A 14,070-nucleotide genomic window follows, 5' to 3' on the forward strand; every position below is an offset into this window, starting at 1 on the left:
ATGTAATATATGGCATGAAAAAAATCACTCTTAGAAACATACTCATGTAAGTGGGCATATGTCAGGACAGAAAAGAAAAAGTGAAAGTAAGAAGTAACGATTCAAGTCTAGTGAACATAAACAGTGCACTAGCTGTCTGTAAAACCTGACAGAGCCGTTATCATATGCTTACCCATATTCAGTAGCGTAGTAGTATGACCCAGTGGATAAAGTGGTGCCCCTTTATCCACTGGGTCATACTACTACGCTAGTGCACTGTTTATGTTACATATAGTACCTGTACTCAATTCTTACCAAATGTATTTTCATTTTTGATCTAGTTAATAATGTATTTTAGATTCCTATGTGCTTGATCAATAAAGATTTTGTATTTTCTTAAACATTGGATACTTTGGACTCTTTTTCTCAAGTTTATATATTATTGTCTGGAGTTCGTATCTCTGAAATATTGTGTGTGGTTGAGACTTTTTGTATCCCACCCCTATACTCTTGTGTCCTGTGAGACTTTTTCGTCTAACTATTTATTGGAGTTAGTCTGTGATAATGAAAATCTACTTTTTTTTCTGAAAAAACATAGAAATGTTTCATTTTTACAAGAATTCAAGAATAAACAGCACCCCAAAACTAGTAAAGCTATTTCTCATGGTTAGAGCAATACCCCATGTCTGGTAATAAACTGATGTTTGGACCCACGGCAGGGCTCAGAAGGGAAGGAGCGCTGTTTGGCTTTTGGAGCTCAAATTTTGCTGGAATAGCTTTCGGGTGCCATGTCGCATTCGCAAAGCCCCTGTGAGACCAAAACAGTGGAAACACCCCAAAAGTGATGCTGTTTTGGAAACCACACCCCTCAAGGAATTTATCTAGGGGTATAGTGAGCATCTTGACCCCACAGGACTTATGCTATATTTATTGGAGTTAGTCAGTGATAATGAAAATCTACTTTTTTTCTGAAAAAACATAGAAATGTTTAATTTTTACAAGAATTCAAGAATAAACAGCACCCCAAACCTTGTAAAACTATTTCTCACTGTTACAGCAATACCCCATATCTGGTAATGAACTGATGTTTGGACCCACGGCAGGGCTCAGAAGGGAAGGAGCGCTGTTTGGCTTTTGGAGCTCAAATTTAGCTGGAATAGTTTTCGGGTGCCATGTCGCATTCGCAAAGCCCCTGTGAGACCAAAACAGGGGAAACACCCCAAAAGTGACCCCATTTGGGAAACTACACCCCTTAAGGAATCTTTCTAGGGGTATAGTAAGCATTTAGACCCCACAGGTCTTTTGCAGAATTTATTGGAATTAGGCCGTGAAAAGGAATATCAACATTTTTTCCACTAAAATGTTTAATTTTTTAATTTTCACAAAGAATAAAAGAGAAAAAGCGGCCCAACATTTGTAAAGCAATTTCTCCCAAGTACGGCAATACCCCACGTGGTCATAAATGATTTTTCGGTAGAAATTAATTAACCCTTTTGTTTTTCCCTCTCTGCTTTCCAAGAGCCATACCGTCTTATCTTTTTCCGTCAATAGAGTGGTGTGAGGGCTTATTTTTTCGGGAGGAGTTGTAGTTTCTAGTGACGCCATTTAAAGTACCATTTAATGTACTGGGAAACTGAAAATAAAATTCTTTGCAGGCTGCAATTGGAAAAAGCTGCGATTCCTCAGTTGTTTTTTGGGTTTTGTTTTTACGACTTTCACCGTGCTGTAAAAAAGACAACTTTTCTGAGACTTAATACGATTAAGGTGATACCAAATGTATAGTTTTTTTTATATTTTACTACTTTTACAAAGCAAAAACTATTTGTTAAAAAAACAAACGTTTTGTTTCACCACATTCCGAGAGCCATAACTTTTTTTTTTTTTTTTTGCTCGATTGAGCAGTGTGAGGGCTTATTTTTTGAGGGACGAGCTGTAGTTTTTATTGGTACTATTTTTTGGTACCTACAACTTTTTGATCACTTTTTATAATTTTTTTTTAAAGATAAGGTGACCACATTTTCACTAATAATAACTTAATTTCCTTTTTTTTTTACACATTTTATTAGTCCCCCTAGGGATCATTAGATCACTGGTACAATACACTACAATACTAATGTATTGCAGTATAATGTGATTACCTGCAGCATATGGAGAGGGCTCAGCGCCTGAGCCGCACCATATATATCCCCCCCACCACGACATGCTATTAAGTCGTGGTGCATGAAGGGGTTAATTTGCAGCGGATGGTACAAAGTGAAAATTAAAATTTTCCACTGATGTTAGTGCCCAATATGTTGTGCCCAGTTTGTGCCACTGAAGACAACCACCGTATACAATGTTGAGCGGGTTCTCCTGGGGTATAAAATGTCATGTAAGTGGACGTAAACTGGTGTTTGGGCGCACTGTAGGGCTCAGAGGGGAGGGAGCGCGATTTGGCTTTGCATGGTAGTAGTTTTGTTTGGGGTTTTACTGGTATTTCAGTTTATAATGTGGGGGCATATGCAAGCTGTGGGGAGTACATCAGGGCATACCACGAGTGTATAATAATGCGGTAAATAAGTATTAATTCATGGATATGTGGCTGGTGTCACACTGATAAATGTTGTCCAATCTTATCCCGCTTTTGGAACGCTCTGCATATTTTGCGTCGTCATATTCTTAGAGCCGAAACGTTTTTATTTTTTCGCCAACGGAGCTGTATGAGGGCTTGTTTGTTGCGGGACAATCTGTCATATTCATTGGTACAAATTTAGGGTACATGCGATTTTTTGATCACTTTTTATTCTATAGTTTGGGAGGGGTGGTGACCAAAAAAATTGTGATTCTGGAATTGTTTTTTACATATCTTTTTTGCGATGTTCACTGTGCGGGAAAAATAATATTATAGTTTTATAGTTTGAGTCGTTAAGAACGCGGTGATAGCAAATATATGTACTTTTTCTTAACGTTTTCACTTATAACTTTTAATTTTTACACTTTTATAAAACATTTGTATTATTTTTTTTAAACTTTTTTTACTTGAAGACCTGCAGCAATGATAGCTGCTATAATACATTACACTACCTAGGTGGTGTAACGTATTATAGACGGTTAGTGTGACGCTGAGAGTCACTCTGACAGGAAGCTTATGAGGACCAGCCATAGGCTTCCGTGCATGGCAGACCTGGAGGCCATTGTATGGCCTCCGGTTTTGCTATGACAACCAACTGCAGCACCCGGAATCGGTCCCAGGGTAAGTTTGTTATAGCAACAAACGTTCCAGTTTATTACAACAACAAACTTTCCCTGCGATCACATGATCTGGACCTGAACCAATCAGGCCCTGATGAGAGCACCCGGACCAGGGGCTGATAGTAACAGCCCGTTCCAGGTGCTAAACGCACTCTAGAGGACCCGATCGCCAACATACGGAGGAACATAAATTAACGTCGGCGCTGCAAAAAGCCCAGCAAGCGCCGACATTAATTTACCGTCGGCGGTCGGGAAGCGGTTAAATTACAAAATGAGGTGTTCATAAACAAATGTGGATCAAAACAGTTCAAGAGCAATTTGCATGATTATTAAATGTCAAAAATACCCTTAGGCCTCATGCCCACTTCAGTTTTTTTTGTCAGCGTGCTATCCGCTATTTTAACGGATAGCAGCCTGACATATTAATTTCAATGGAGCAATGCACACTTCCGTTGTTTTAACGGAACCGTGCGGCCGTTCCGTCAAATATAGGACAGGTCCTACTCCTGTCTGTTTTTGACGGAACAGTCTCAGCATTTTCATTGATTTGGTCCGTGAAACAACAGACTGCACACGGAAGCCATCCGTGTGTGGTCCGTGTTTCATGGATCCGTCATTAGCGGCCGTACAAAGGCAGACGGAAGTGTGCATAAGGCCTAAGTAGCAGAACATACTTCACAGTGAATTCTTTCATCTTTTCACAAAAGAAAATCAAAAATTTGGTTCAAATGCAAGAACAATTGATATGAAGATTTCAAAAAGTTCAATAAACTAATATAGTAATAAAGTAATGCTATACATCCTATTTAAGAAGAGAAAAGGCAAAAATAAACCACACATTTCATCTTTTATTTTGCTTTATTCTAAGCCACACCCCGTAATTAACAAATTACATTCAACATAATTTAACTCTTGGAAAAAGAATGTGTAAATACAACATTGAAGTCATATTAAAATCTTCCTTCCACATCCAACTCTTCTATTGCCAAGCTGGCAATTTTTTTATGTAGTAAGCTGACTTCTGCCTGTGTTAGAGTATGCTCCATGTGTCGATATTTAATTCGGTAGCAATGGCTCACTCTCTTGGTCCTGGAAGAAAAAAAAACAATCGGATAATTACCAAACACATGTGGAAAGTTGTAAAAAATCTTATTTAATCTCTAAGACCATGGTCCTGAGTTTTAACACACCCATACTGCAACAGCCAATCTAAGGGTATGATCAGACATTGCTGATACTGCACTGGAAATCTGCAACAATTTACAGTACAATACATGTGGATGTGGCTATCCCCATCCGCATGTAGTTGAAAAATCTGTGCAGAAATCAAGGCACACTACAGACTTTCAAACCTGCGGCTTAAAAAGTTAGCTACATTTGGACATAGGTTTAGTATAAGTTGTGTACATTGTCAATTAAGAGTTAAATAGGTGTGTGTGTGTGTGTGCGTGTGTGTAAAAGCAAACTTATGGAGCAGCAGTGTAGCCAAACAACCTCTCGGTCGGTGTAGGACTTCAAAGGAGTGACCTCTCCTTATGGATAGTAGAAAGAATTGCGGGGAAGCAGCACTCAAAATGTAGAAAAATATATTTATTTGGCGAACGAATTTTTCTAAATTTTGCAGCAGCATTGAGATTACACAGCAGTATTGAACGTAGCTGAGAATCCAGCACTGGGCTGACATATAACACTTACCACCAGCTTGTGTCTCCTCTCTACTCCTACTCCCCCCTCTATAGACTTCTACAGTGTGTCTGTGTCTTTCTCTCCCTGCTTCCAGCCTCCCCTCTCTATAGACATCTATGAGCAGTGTGTCTGTATATCTTACTCACTCTGCTCCTCCTCCCATAACTATTATAGACAACATGATTGTGTCTCCCCATCTCTGCTCAAGCACCCCTTTTGCTCCTCCTTCCACCTTCATAGACTTCCTCGGGCAGCGTCTGTATCTCTCTCTGCGCACTCTTCCTGCTCCCCCTCCCCACTCCATAGACTTCTATGGGCAGTGTCTACGTCTACTCTCTGCTTCTGTTCCCTCCTCCTGCTCTCCCTCCCCCTCTATAAACTTCTATTGGCAGCAGTATCTATGTCTCTCTCACTCTGTTCCCCTCTTCATAGACTTCTATGTGCAGCAGGTCTGCGTTTCATCTCTCTTACTCTGCTCCCTCCTCTCTCCATAGACTTCTATAGGCAGGCTATAAAGAGACAACCCCCCCCCCCCACACACACACTTCCTTTAGTCCATCTCCTCTAGACACGGTTTTTGCTTGACAATGGGGGTTGGACAGCAGATTACAGGAAGGTAGAAATCTAGTGGCTGTAACGTCGCACGGAATTTGGATGGATAAAACAACAAAATTTAAACAGTAAGTAAATTACAAAGTTGATCTATATCAGGTATTCTGTTGAATTAGAATATATTTTTGAAAAGTTAGTGTCAATTTAAAGGTTAATTGGTGTCCCATGAAATTGGCCGTAATGTGCGTGAGATAATGAATTTCGATTTTGAGCCCCATTAGAACAGGGACTGATGTGAATGATGACAATATCTGTACAGCCCAGTGGAATATGTTGGCGCTATATAAGCAACAGGAAATCAATAAATATTGTCATGGCTGTGGTCGCAGACTACCTCCGTATCGTACCTGACGACGCCCGCGATCACAGTCCGTTGACTTCCTCCCGGCGTCTCCCTCCTAGGAGACGCCAGGACTTGCGACCGGCGCTGCTCTTCCTGTTAAGGTGCGCGTGCTCGGCCCCCGGCCTTAAAGGGCTAGCGCGCACATGTTAAAAGTTCCCTAATTAATCCCTGTTCATCATGGACTATAAGAAGGGCTCCGCCCTTCCACTCCCTGCCTGAGCGTTGTTGTAGTCTTCCCATGTCTGTCTTGTAAACGGTCCCTTAGTGTTGTCCTGCTCCCAGCGTTCCCGTGTCCTGCCTCCTATTTCTTGTATCCCGTGCTGTGCCTTGCCCCTGAGCCTGTATCGTACCTGAGCCATGCCTTGCCTGCTCGAATACCCCACGTCTGCTGTCACCTGTCATCCCAGATACCATCCGCCCCGTCTGGCGCAACCCACCATCCGCCCCGTCTGGCGCAACCCACCACCTCCAGCCCGATCTGTGCCAGGTACCCTTGTAGTACACTCCTACCATAGACTTTGTATATAGACTGTGAGTTGGTCAGCTGCCTATCCACTACGGCGGAGCGGCCTAGTGGGGCCACATACCCCTAGATTGTGAAAAATATATTGTATGTTTAAAAAATATATATGTTTATTTATATCACTAAAAGATTTAAAAAAATACAGAACACTCTTTAATGAAGTCTGTCACTGTGAAGAATAGATCTATTCTTTACAATACCAACGTAAAAGTTCAATAATTTGCAAGTTGCTAGGTCCAGTTGTTTGAATTTCTAAACTTTGGGCTTAAAATGAAGGAGCTTCTGACTCATAAAGGGGAAGGCTTCATTAAAGTATAAAGCTGTTCCACCACGACACAGCCCCCTTTACTTCCACCAAAGTAAAAGTGATCATAACCTTCACCTTTGTTAGAACTTGATGTATACCTGTGTATAGAGCACATACAAGCAAGCGAAACATTTCTTATACAGATGTGTCCAAATTATACAAGTTTGTCATGGTACCAATTCAATAAAAAACTCGCTCAATTCAGTAATAGAACTTACAACGTATACTTTTTTTAAACATAGGAGTCTATTACCAACAGATGGAATCCATCAGAGGTGTCCGTTACAGCCATGCAGTAAAAAAAAAAGTATACTTTTTTTTAACATGGCAGTCTATGGGAGATGGATGGCTGACAGACGGCATCCGTTGGAGGTATAGTATTTTTTTTGTTTACATGTTTGATTAACATATTGCGCCATACATCTCGGGATATGTCGTGTTTAGAGATAAGTTAAGGGAGGACACATCTGTATACTGCTGTCACTGATGTGCAAATAGTAAACATTAATACATAAAGTTTATTGAAAATCTACATTATACTCTGCCTTTGTGTCAGCATGATGTATGTATGACCTGGAAGCACTCGTAATAGCAGTAAATACTCTCCCGAAATAGTAAAATTATACCATGCTGCTTTTATGCTGTTGATAGTTGTTTTTTCCCCTAATTTTTAGGAAAGCTCTAAACAAGCAAGATGGTTTTTTAGTAAAATGAAGGATATTGTAAAGCACAAGAAATACAAGAATTCCTAAACTTGTTTGGCTAATTATTGAGCTTTTTTTTAATTTATATGAACAAGTTCATGAACTTGTTCATAAATTAAGCAAACTGGTAGATGTAACCGCCTTTTACTTCTTTTAAAATAAACAATATCTACATTATCATATATGTTTCTGGCTGTGTAGTAATGTATTGTGAAAAAAGTAGATAAGTTTAGTAGGGTACTGTACATATTTTTTGTTTCCAATTAAGTTTATGAAACTTTTAGGAAACAACAGATGGAGAGGCAGATGGAAGTCAATATCCATTAACCTGCTCAATTAGTGTTGGGAGCTAATTATTTAGTCTCAAAAACAGACCACTTGTGCTATGAGCACCCTGTTACTATTTTTAATCATACCCCACAATTTTGCCTAAAGGGAACCAGTCAGCTGCAGGCATTGTGTAAAAACGATTAAAAGTTGTATGAACTTTACACACTATATTTTAAAAAAAATGTTAGGCCTTCCCATGTTTTTTCACACAAAATTATCCATGTAAATAATGCATAGGGGCATCTTTCAAATTGGCCCTAAATGCATTTTTTTTTGGCCCTCTGGTATGACTTCAAAATCAGTGCTTCTGAAAATACAGTACTTTAAGAGGTTGTCCCACCAAGACAACCCCTTTCCATATTCCCTATTAGCTGATCGCCAGGCCAAGAAGTTGACTGTCAAGACAAGAAGTTGATTTATTCCTTATATAAAAATAATTGTTTTTACAATTAGAACAGTTTTGAAAAAATTTATTAATCAAGAAATATGGAAATTATGTACATCTAGAACAATCTGAAGGTTTCTTCCTTCATGCCAGCAACATTACAAAGGTAGATTTTTGTAGTGCCAGACTACATATTCTATATTCTACATTCTATATATTCTCCAAAGGGGTTAACTATGATTTTGTACGAAAACGATAAATTTAAAGAAATGTATATCTTAGGGGTACATATTCTGCAATATAGCACTGAATTCAAAGTAAACTGGACGGGAGATATCTAAAACATCTTGCAAACACCAAGCCCTCTATTTCATAAAAATGTGCGACAAACTTGCTTATTACATAATACCGAAATACAGACAGATGATTCAGCTACAAAGCAAATCCAATTCAGTGAAAGACATGTCTTTCAAGATATCTCAGTAAAACTGCCTGGTGAAAGGGACTGAACCTCCATCTGTGTCCATGTGGATCAATAAAGTGAATACAATTATGAACATTGAATATGTTACTCTTATTTTTGCCTCTATTGACAGCTTTTTTTTTGTCTACCCCCTCCCATTAACATCTCCCCATCACAACAATAGTAAAACCCCAAACTTCCCACAATGTATATGAAAATTTTAATTAAAACATTAAAAATCATGAACCAAAATAAATTAGAAAACAAAAAAAATAAATCAATTAATTTTACAAAATAAAGTGGAAAAGGATCCAGACAAGGTCGGGGTAGTTAAGATCAGGGCTATCATAAACATCAATCTTTAGATAGACATTAAAAAAAAAATAGTATAATTTGGGGTCATATAATTTTCTGTTGTGGCTCAAAAAGAAATAAACCTCTTATTTTAGTTTTTCTTGCCGTATAGAGTAGATCTGTTATACTGAAAGGCAGTGTCTTCTCTTATCCACATAGGGCCTGTACATAATGAATCTGTTCCGGTCACTCGCTAATATTTCCATTCTTTCCCATGGGGTTTGTAATGTGTCAGTTGTGTCTTTGTTGGCATCCATCTGCATCAGTGTCTGTTTTTTTATTACTCAGAACACAGGAACATACAAATCCCATGGCTGGATGGTTTGCTTGTCAGTCATATATTATGGCAATTGTATAGCATTATTTTAGCTTTGAGTATGCTCTGTTATAATATCATAACAATACCTGGCAATAACACAATTTGTATGTAAATAATTGACACAAACCATATGGTTATTTTAATACAATATAATAACTAGGGATTATTATGTAAGTGGCTGTGTTTACAGTTATTTTTTTTAACTTCCTTGTTTTACTTTAAAGGGGTTGTTGACCAAAAACAAATTGGTTTGAACAATTTCTGTACGTACAGTACTTGTACTTTGCAAAATACAAAAGGGGCACCTGGCTGCAACTCCTAGATGGTGAAACTCTCAGTCAAAACATGGAGGAATTCTTTACTCTCAATATGGGGTGAGCTGACCTGGTTGTGGTGTGGGATGCCATTATAGCTTATTTTAGGGGTTACCGATACAGAATATTAGCAAGATAAAACATTCGTACTAGACATCATGGCCAGACTTTACAGCTCAGCGTGTTAAAGATGAGCAGCTTTATATAGAGGAGGGCTCGCAGACTGCGAGGGACAGTTATCATGAAGCACAGTCTACAGTAACTGACCACCTGTTTAAATTAGCGAATAACAAGTGTATATTTATTAACCAATCTTTTTGGGAAGAAGGCGAAGAAAGCGGGCCATTTACTGGCTACTGCCAGTAAGGCTCAGACAAAGGGTGTCTATATAGCTGTTATGCAGAATGTAAATGGCATGTCGTTTCCTGACAACGGGGATGTCATGACTATTTACACTTTTATTTTGAGGCCCTGTATCAGTCCAAGTTGACTAAATCCGGTGAACAAATAGTGGATTATTTAAAAACCATTCCATTGCGCACACTGCAGAGCAAAAAGCTTCCTTAGAATCTAACATAACTTTGGAAAAGTTGCAGCATGCTGTGGCCTCTATGCCAAATAATAAGGCATCAGGCAATGATGGGCTCCTAGTGGAGCTATATAAAAACAAATTGGAGATGTCCTTCTACCCAGACTGTTGGTAGTGTTTCAATATGTTACGGAAAATTCTATGAGTGAGGCCACTTAAGTGCTCATGCCCAAACCGGGTAAAGATCCCACGATTCTTGACTAGTTCAGATCAATTTTGTTACTACCAGTAGACACTAAAATACTAGCCAAAGTGTTGGCTATGCGCCAACCTGGGGTGGTAGAAACAGCAGAACACCTGGTATAAACTGGGTTTATGCCCTCCAAATCTACCGACCTTAATGTAAAAAGGTTATACACTAATCTTCAACTACCCACTGATAATGCTGGAGGTCGCATTGTGTGTTCCTTGGATACTGCCAATTATTTCACAGCATCGAATGGACATACTTAGGGGCGGTGTGGTCAGACATGGGGTTTAGGTCAGTTTTTATATCATGAAACAGCTTTTATATTGGAACCCTATGGGTATGTTCACACAGAGATTTTTGCAGGCAGAAACAATCTGCCTCAAAATTCCTTCAGGAATTTTGAGACAGATTTTGACCTGCCTGCAGTTTCGTGCCACGCTTTTCGGCCGCGGCCATTGATCGCCGGGGAGCAAAAAATGCAGCTAAAAATGCTTTCTCTGCCTCCCATTGATGTCAATAGGAGGTCAGAGACGGAAACGCGGGAAGAAAGAGCGAGAGAAAGAGAGAAATCAATGGGAGGCGATTTCGGCTGTTTTTTTCCGACAGGGATATGGGAGACTCATTTTTGTTGAGTAGAGGAACGCGTCAAAGGTGCCCTCTGTTGCCTTGCTTTTTGCTCTGATGATTGAGCTGCTGGCGCTATGATTCACTCATCCCCCTGAGGTGTCAGGTTTAAAGTGGAGCGCCTTGGAATAGAAAGTAGCATTGTACATTGATATGCTTCTGTTTTTGGATGGTGTGCAAACATCTCTCCCGGAAGCCATAAGTCTATTAATCAATTTGGCAGTCACTCTGGCCTTGTCATAAATTGGTCTAAGTCGGTGGTAATTCCTGTTGATATGTCGTCTACTGATGTGGATATTAGTCACACCCGACTGCAATGTGTATCCTCTTTCAAACACTTGGGGTAAGTTACATCCATGACCTTTTAGGACTATGTAAACCTAAAATTGTAAACCTAAATTTGTAAAATTCAAGAGTAGACTGGAGGCGATGGTGCAATCTCCCTCTGTCAGTGATAGGAAGGGCTAACTTGCTTAAAATGTTTTTGATGCCTCAATTATTACATTTTCTGCCCTGATATGGACAAGTTTCATACAGTAAATGGTCTCTTTATATATTTAATTTAGCGCAAAAGTCGTGCGAGTATCAAGTTAGAAGCACTGCAGAGGGTGAAAGATGATGGTGGTTAAGCAGTCCCTATCCCGTGGATATATTATCGGTCCTCTCAATTGCAGCATTTCAGGGGTTGGGGAAATGCCGACACTACTGACTCTGTCCATGCTTTGCTGCAACACTTTTTGTCTATTTAGGATCCCCCTTGGTTATGGGAATTATACTGTCTAATGGGCTTTGATAGCTGACAGCAGATTGGTGTAAGATGCATACCACATATACTGCAGGGTTCGGATCTAAAGACATTTGTTCAGTTCCAATCGGAATACGTGTTGCCCCACTCTTAGTTTTTGACGAAGAGCACTAGAAAGAATGGCTTCAAATGCTCCATATAATCTCTGTGTAAGGCACATAGACTTTCCCATTTATTTCTTATACTGAGAGCATACAGCGCTCTACAATATTGGAATGAAGGATAGTCCTATTTGCCATAGATGTAGAACTGAGCAAGCAGATTTACTTCACATACTGTGGAGATGCCCGAAACTAACAAGATACTTGGTCAAAAATCTGCAACTTCTTAACACAATATAAGAGATAGATTTTAGTCTCGGTAATCACTTAGTAATATCGGTCTCCCGACACTAATTCTCCAAACAGAATAAGAGCCTATATCTTAAAGATGTAAAAAAGATACGGTGCAACACTTTTGGGATGGGTTTCACGCTACACTATTTTTATTATTCCATACTCACAGGATATCAAATAATTCATGCATATCAAATATAAAAACACACAGAACGCTAAAACTCCTGCAGCAGTACATATGTACTGATTGCGATTTTAATTGACACTTGGAAATGTATTCCCATGGATGGTGACTATTACTTTTGAACTAGTTCAGTATAGCAGATACCTCAATGCAGATGTAGCAGATGTTTGGGGGTTGGGAGGGTGTGATATAATTAATTGCTCATATAAAAATTATATGAAAATGCTAATAAATATACTTGATTTTAAAAAAAATACGTTGGGGCAGATTTACTAATGCTGTCTAATATTTAGACAGCGAAAACATAGATAAGGCTGTCAGAAGCCTCTTGGTTGGCAATGTTTAGGCCAGCTTTCTGTATTAAAATTTTGGTGCAATTTCAGCACATGTCGGTGCATTTTAAGACACACCCCTTTTTCTAGAGACTTTTGAACATCTTTATTTTGGCGCAACTAAATAATAAACTTGTCTAAATTGCTTTGAATCCAAAAGAAGGCACAACTTACATCATAATTCTGGCGCAACAACAATAGTAAATCTGCCCCATTGTGTCTAAATTATTCCACTAAGAGTGGCTCTTTTGATATCTGTGTCAAGGTGGAGGCAGAATCTGTGTTCTCCTTGTGTCCATGTCAGTTAAGGTCATATTACACGGGTTAATAATTGGGTAAACGAGCATTCATATGAACGCTCGTTCCCGTTCATTGCCCTGTGTGATCAGGGCATGGAACTGCTCTTTTATGCAAAATTAAAAAAACATCATTGTCGGCAGCACATCTCGCTGCCTACATGATGAAAATGTATGGGGACGAGCGATCGGAGTAACGATCGCTGGTCCCTATACATAAGCAATCATTGCTCTGTGTGAATGGAGCAAACGAGCGCAAACAGGCCATGTAATAGAACCCTTGGAGTATGTTCACACGAGGGCGTCCGTAACGGCTGAAATTACGGGGATGTTTCAGCCTGAAAACATCCCCGTAATTTCAGCCGTAACGGCATGTGCAGGCGCTTGAACGCCGCGTCAATTACGGACGTAATTGGCGCTGCTATTCATTGGAGTCAATGAGTAACGGCTCCAATTACTGCCAAAGAAGTGATAGGTCACTTCTTTGACGCGGGCGTCTATTTACGCGCTGTCATTTGACAGCGGCGCGTAAATTACGCCTCGTGTGAACAGACAAACGTCTGCCCATTGCTTTCAATGGGCAGATGTTTGTCAACGCTAATGAGGCGCTATTTTCGGACGTAATTCGGGGCAAAAACGCCCAAATTACGTCTGTAATTAGTGCGTGTGAACATACCCTTACTCTTCAAGGAGCTGATTACACAGTATTTCGTTTTAGCCATAGACATAAAGTGGATGAACCTGAGCAGTCTCTGTATCAAAGACACCCCCATCTATGAGCCAGAAGGAAGAGATGCTCAGTAAGATACGGTATCAGTGTTATAACAATGGCCTGTACAATAACGTTAACAAGTTATTGAACTTCATGAAAATAAAAAAATTATGGCGGAATGGCTGTTTTCTCCCTCCCCCATAAAAATTAAAGGTAATTAATAGGTTATAGGTGCCCAAAATGATACCATTGAAAAGTACATCTATTCCCTGCAAAAAAACAAGCCATCATACAGCTACATTGACAAATAAAAAAATATGGCTCCCAGAATGTGGTAATGAAAAGCCAAAAATCTCTGTGTGCTGAAGTTCGAAATAGCCCACGTCCTTAAAGGGAACCTGTCACCAGCATTTTACCTATTAAACCAGCAATACCTGGTGGTAGTGGGTGAAA

At 39.5% G+C, this 14,070-nt stretch overlaps 1 protein-coding gene across 1 annotated transcript in view; it reads right to left on the reverse strand.

Annotated features, from left to right (window-relative positions):
• Window positions 1-4,049: 4,049 nt before the first annotated feature.
• FARS2 (phenylalanyl-tRNA synthetase 2, mitochondrial) overlaps window positions 4,050-14,070 on the reverse strand; it is a 304,738-nt gene continuing 294,717 nt past the window's right edge. The window contains exon 8 of the mRNA XM_075828451.1: window positions 4,050-4,299. Coding sequence (XP_075684566.1) covers window positions 4,161-4,299 — 139 coding nt within the window. The 3' untranslated portion in view covers window positions 4,050-4,160. The remainder of the gene's footprint in view (window positions 4,300-14,070) is intronic.

This window comes from Rhinoderma darwinii, chromosome 5, assembly GCF_050947455.1.
Source record: "Rhinoderma darwinii isolate aRhiDar2 chromosome 5, aRhiDar2.hap1, whole genome shotgun sequence".
Taxonomy (NCBI): Eukaryota; Metazoa; Chordata; class Amphibia; order Anura; family Rhinodermatidae; genus Rhinoderma; species Rhinoderma darwinii.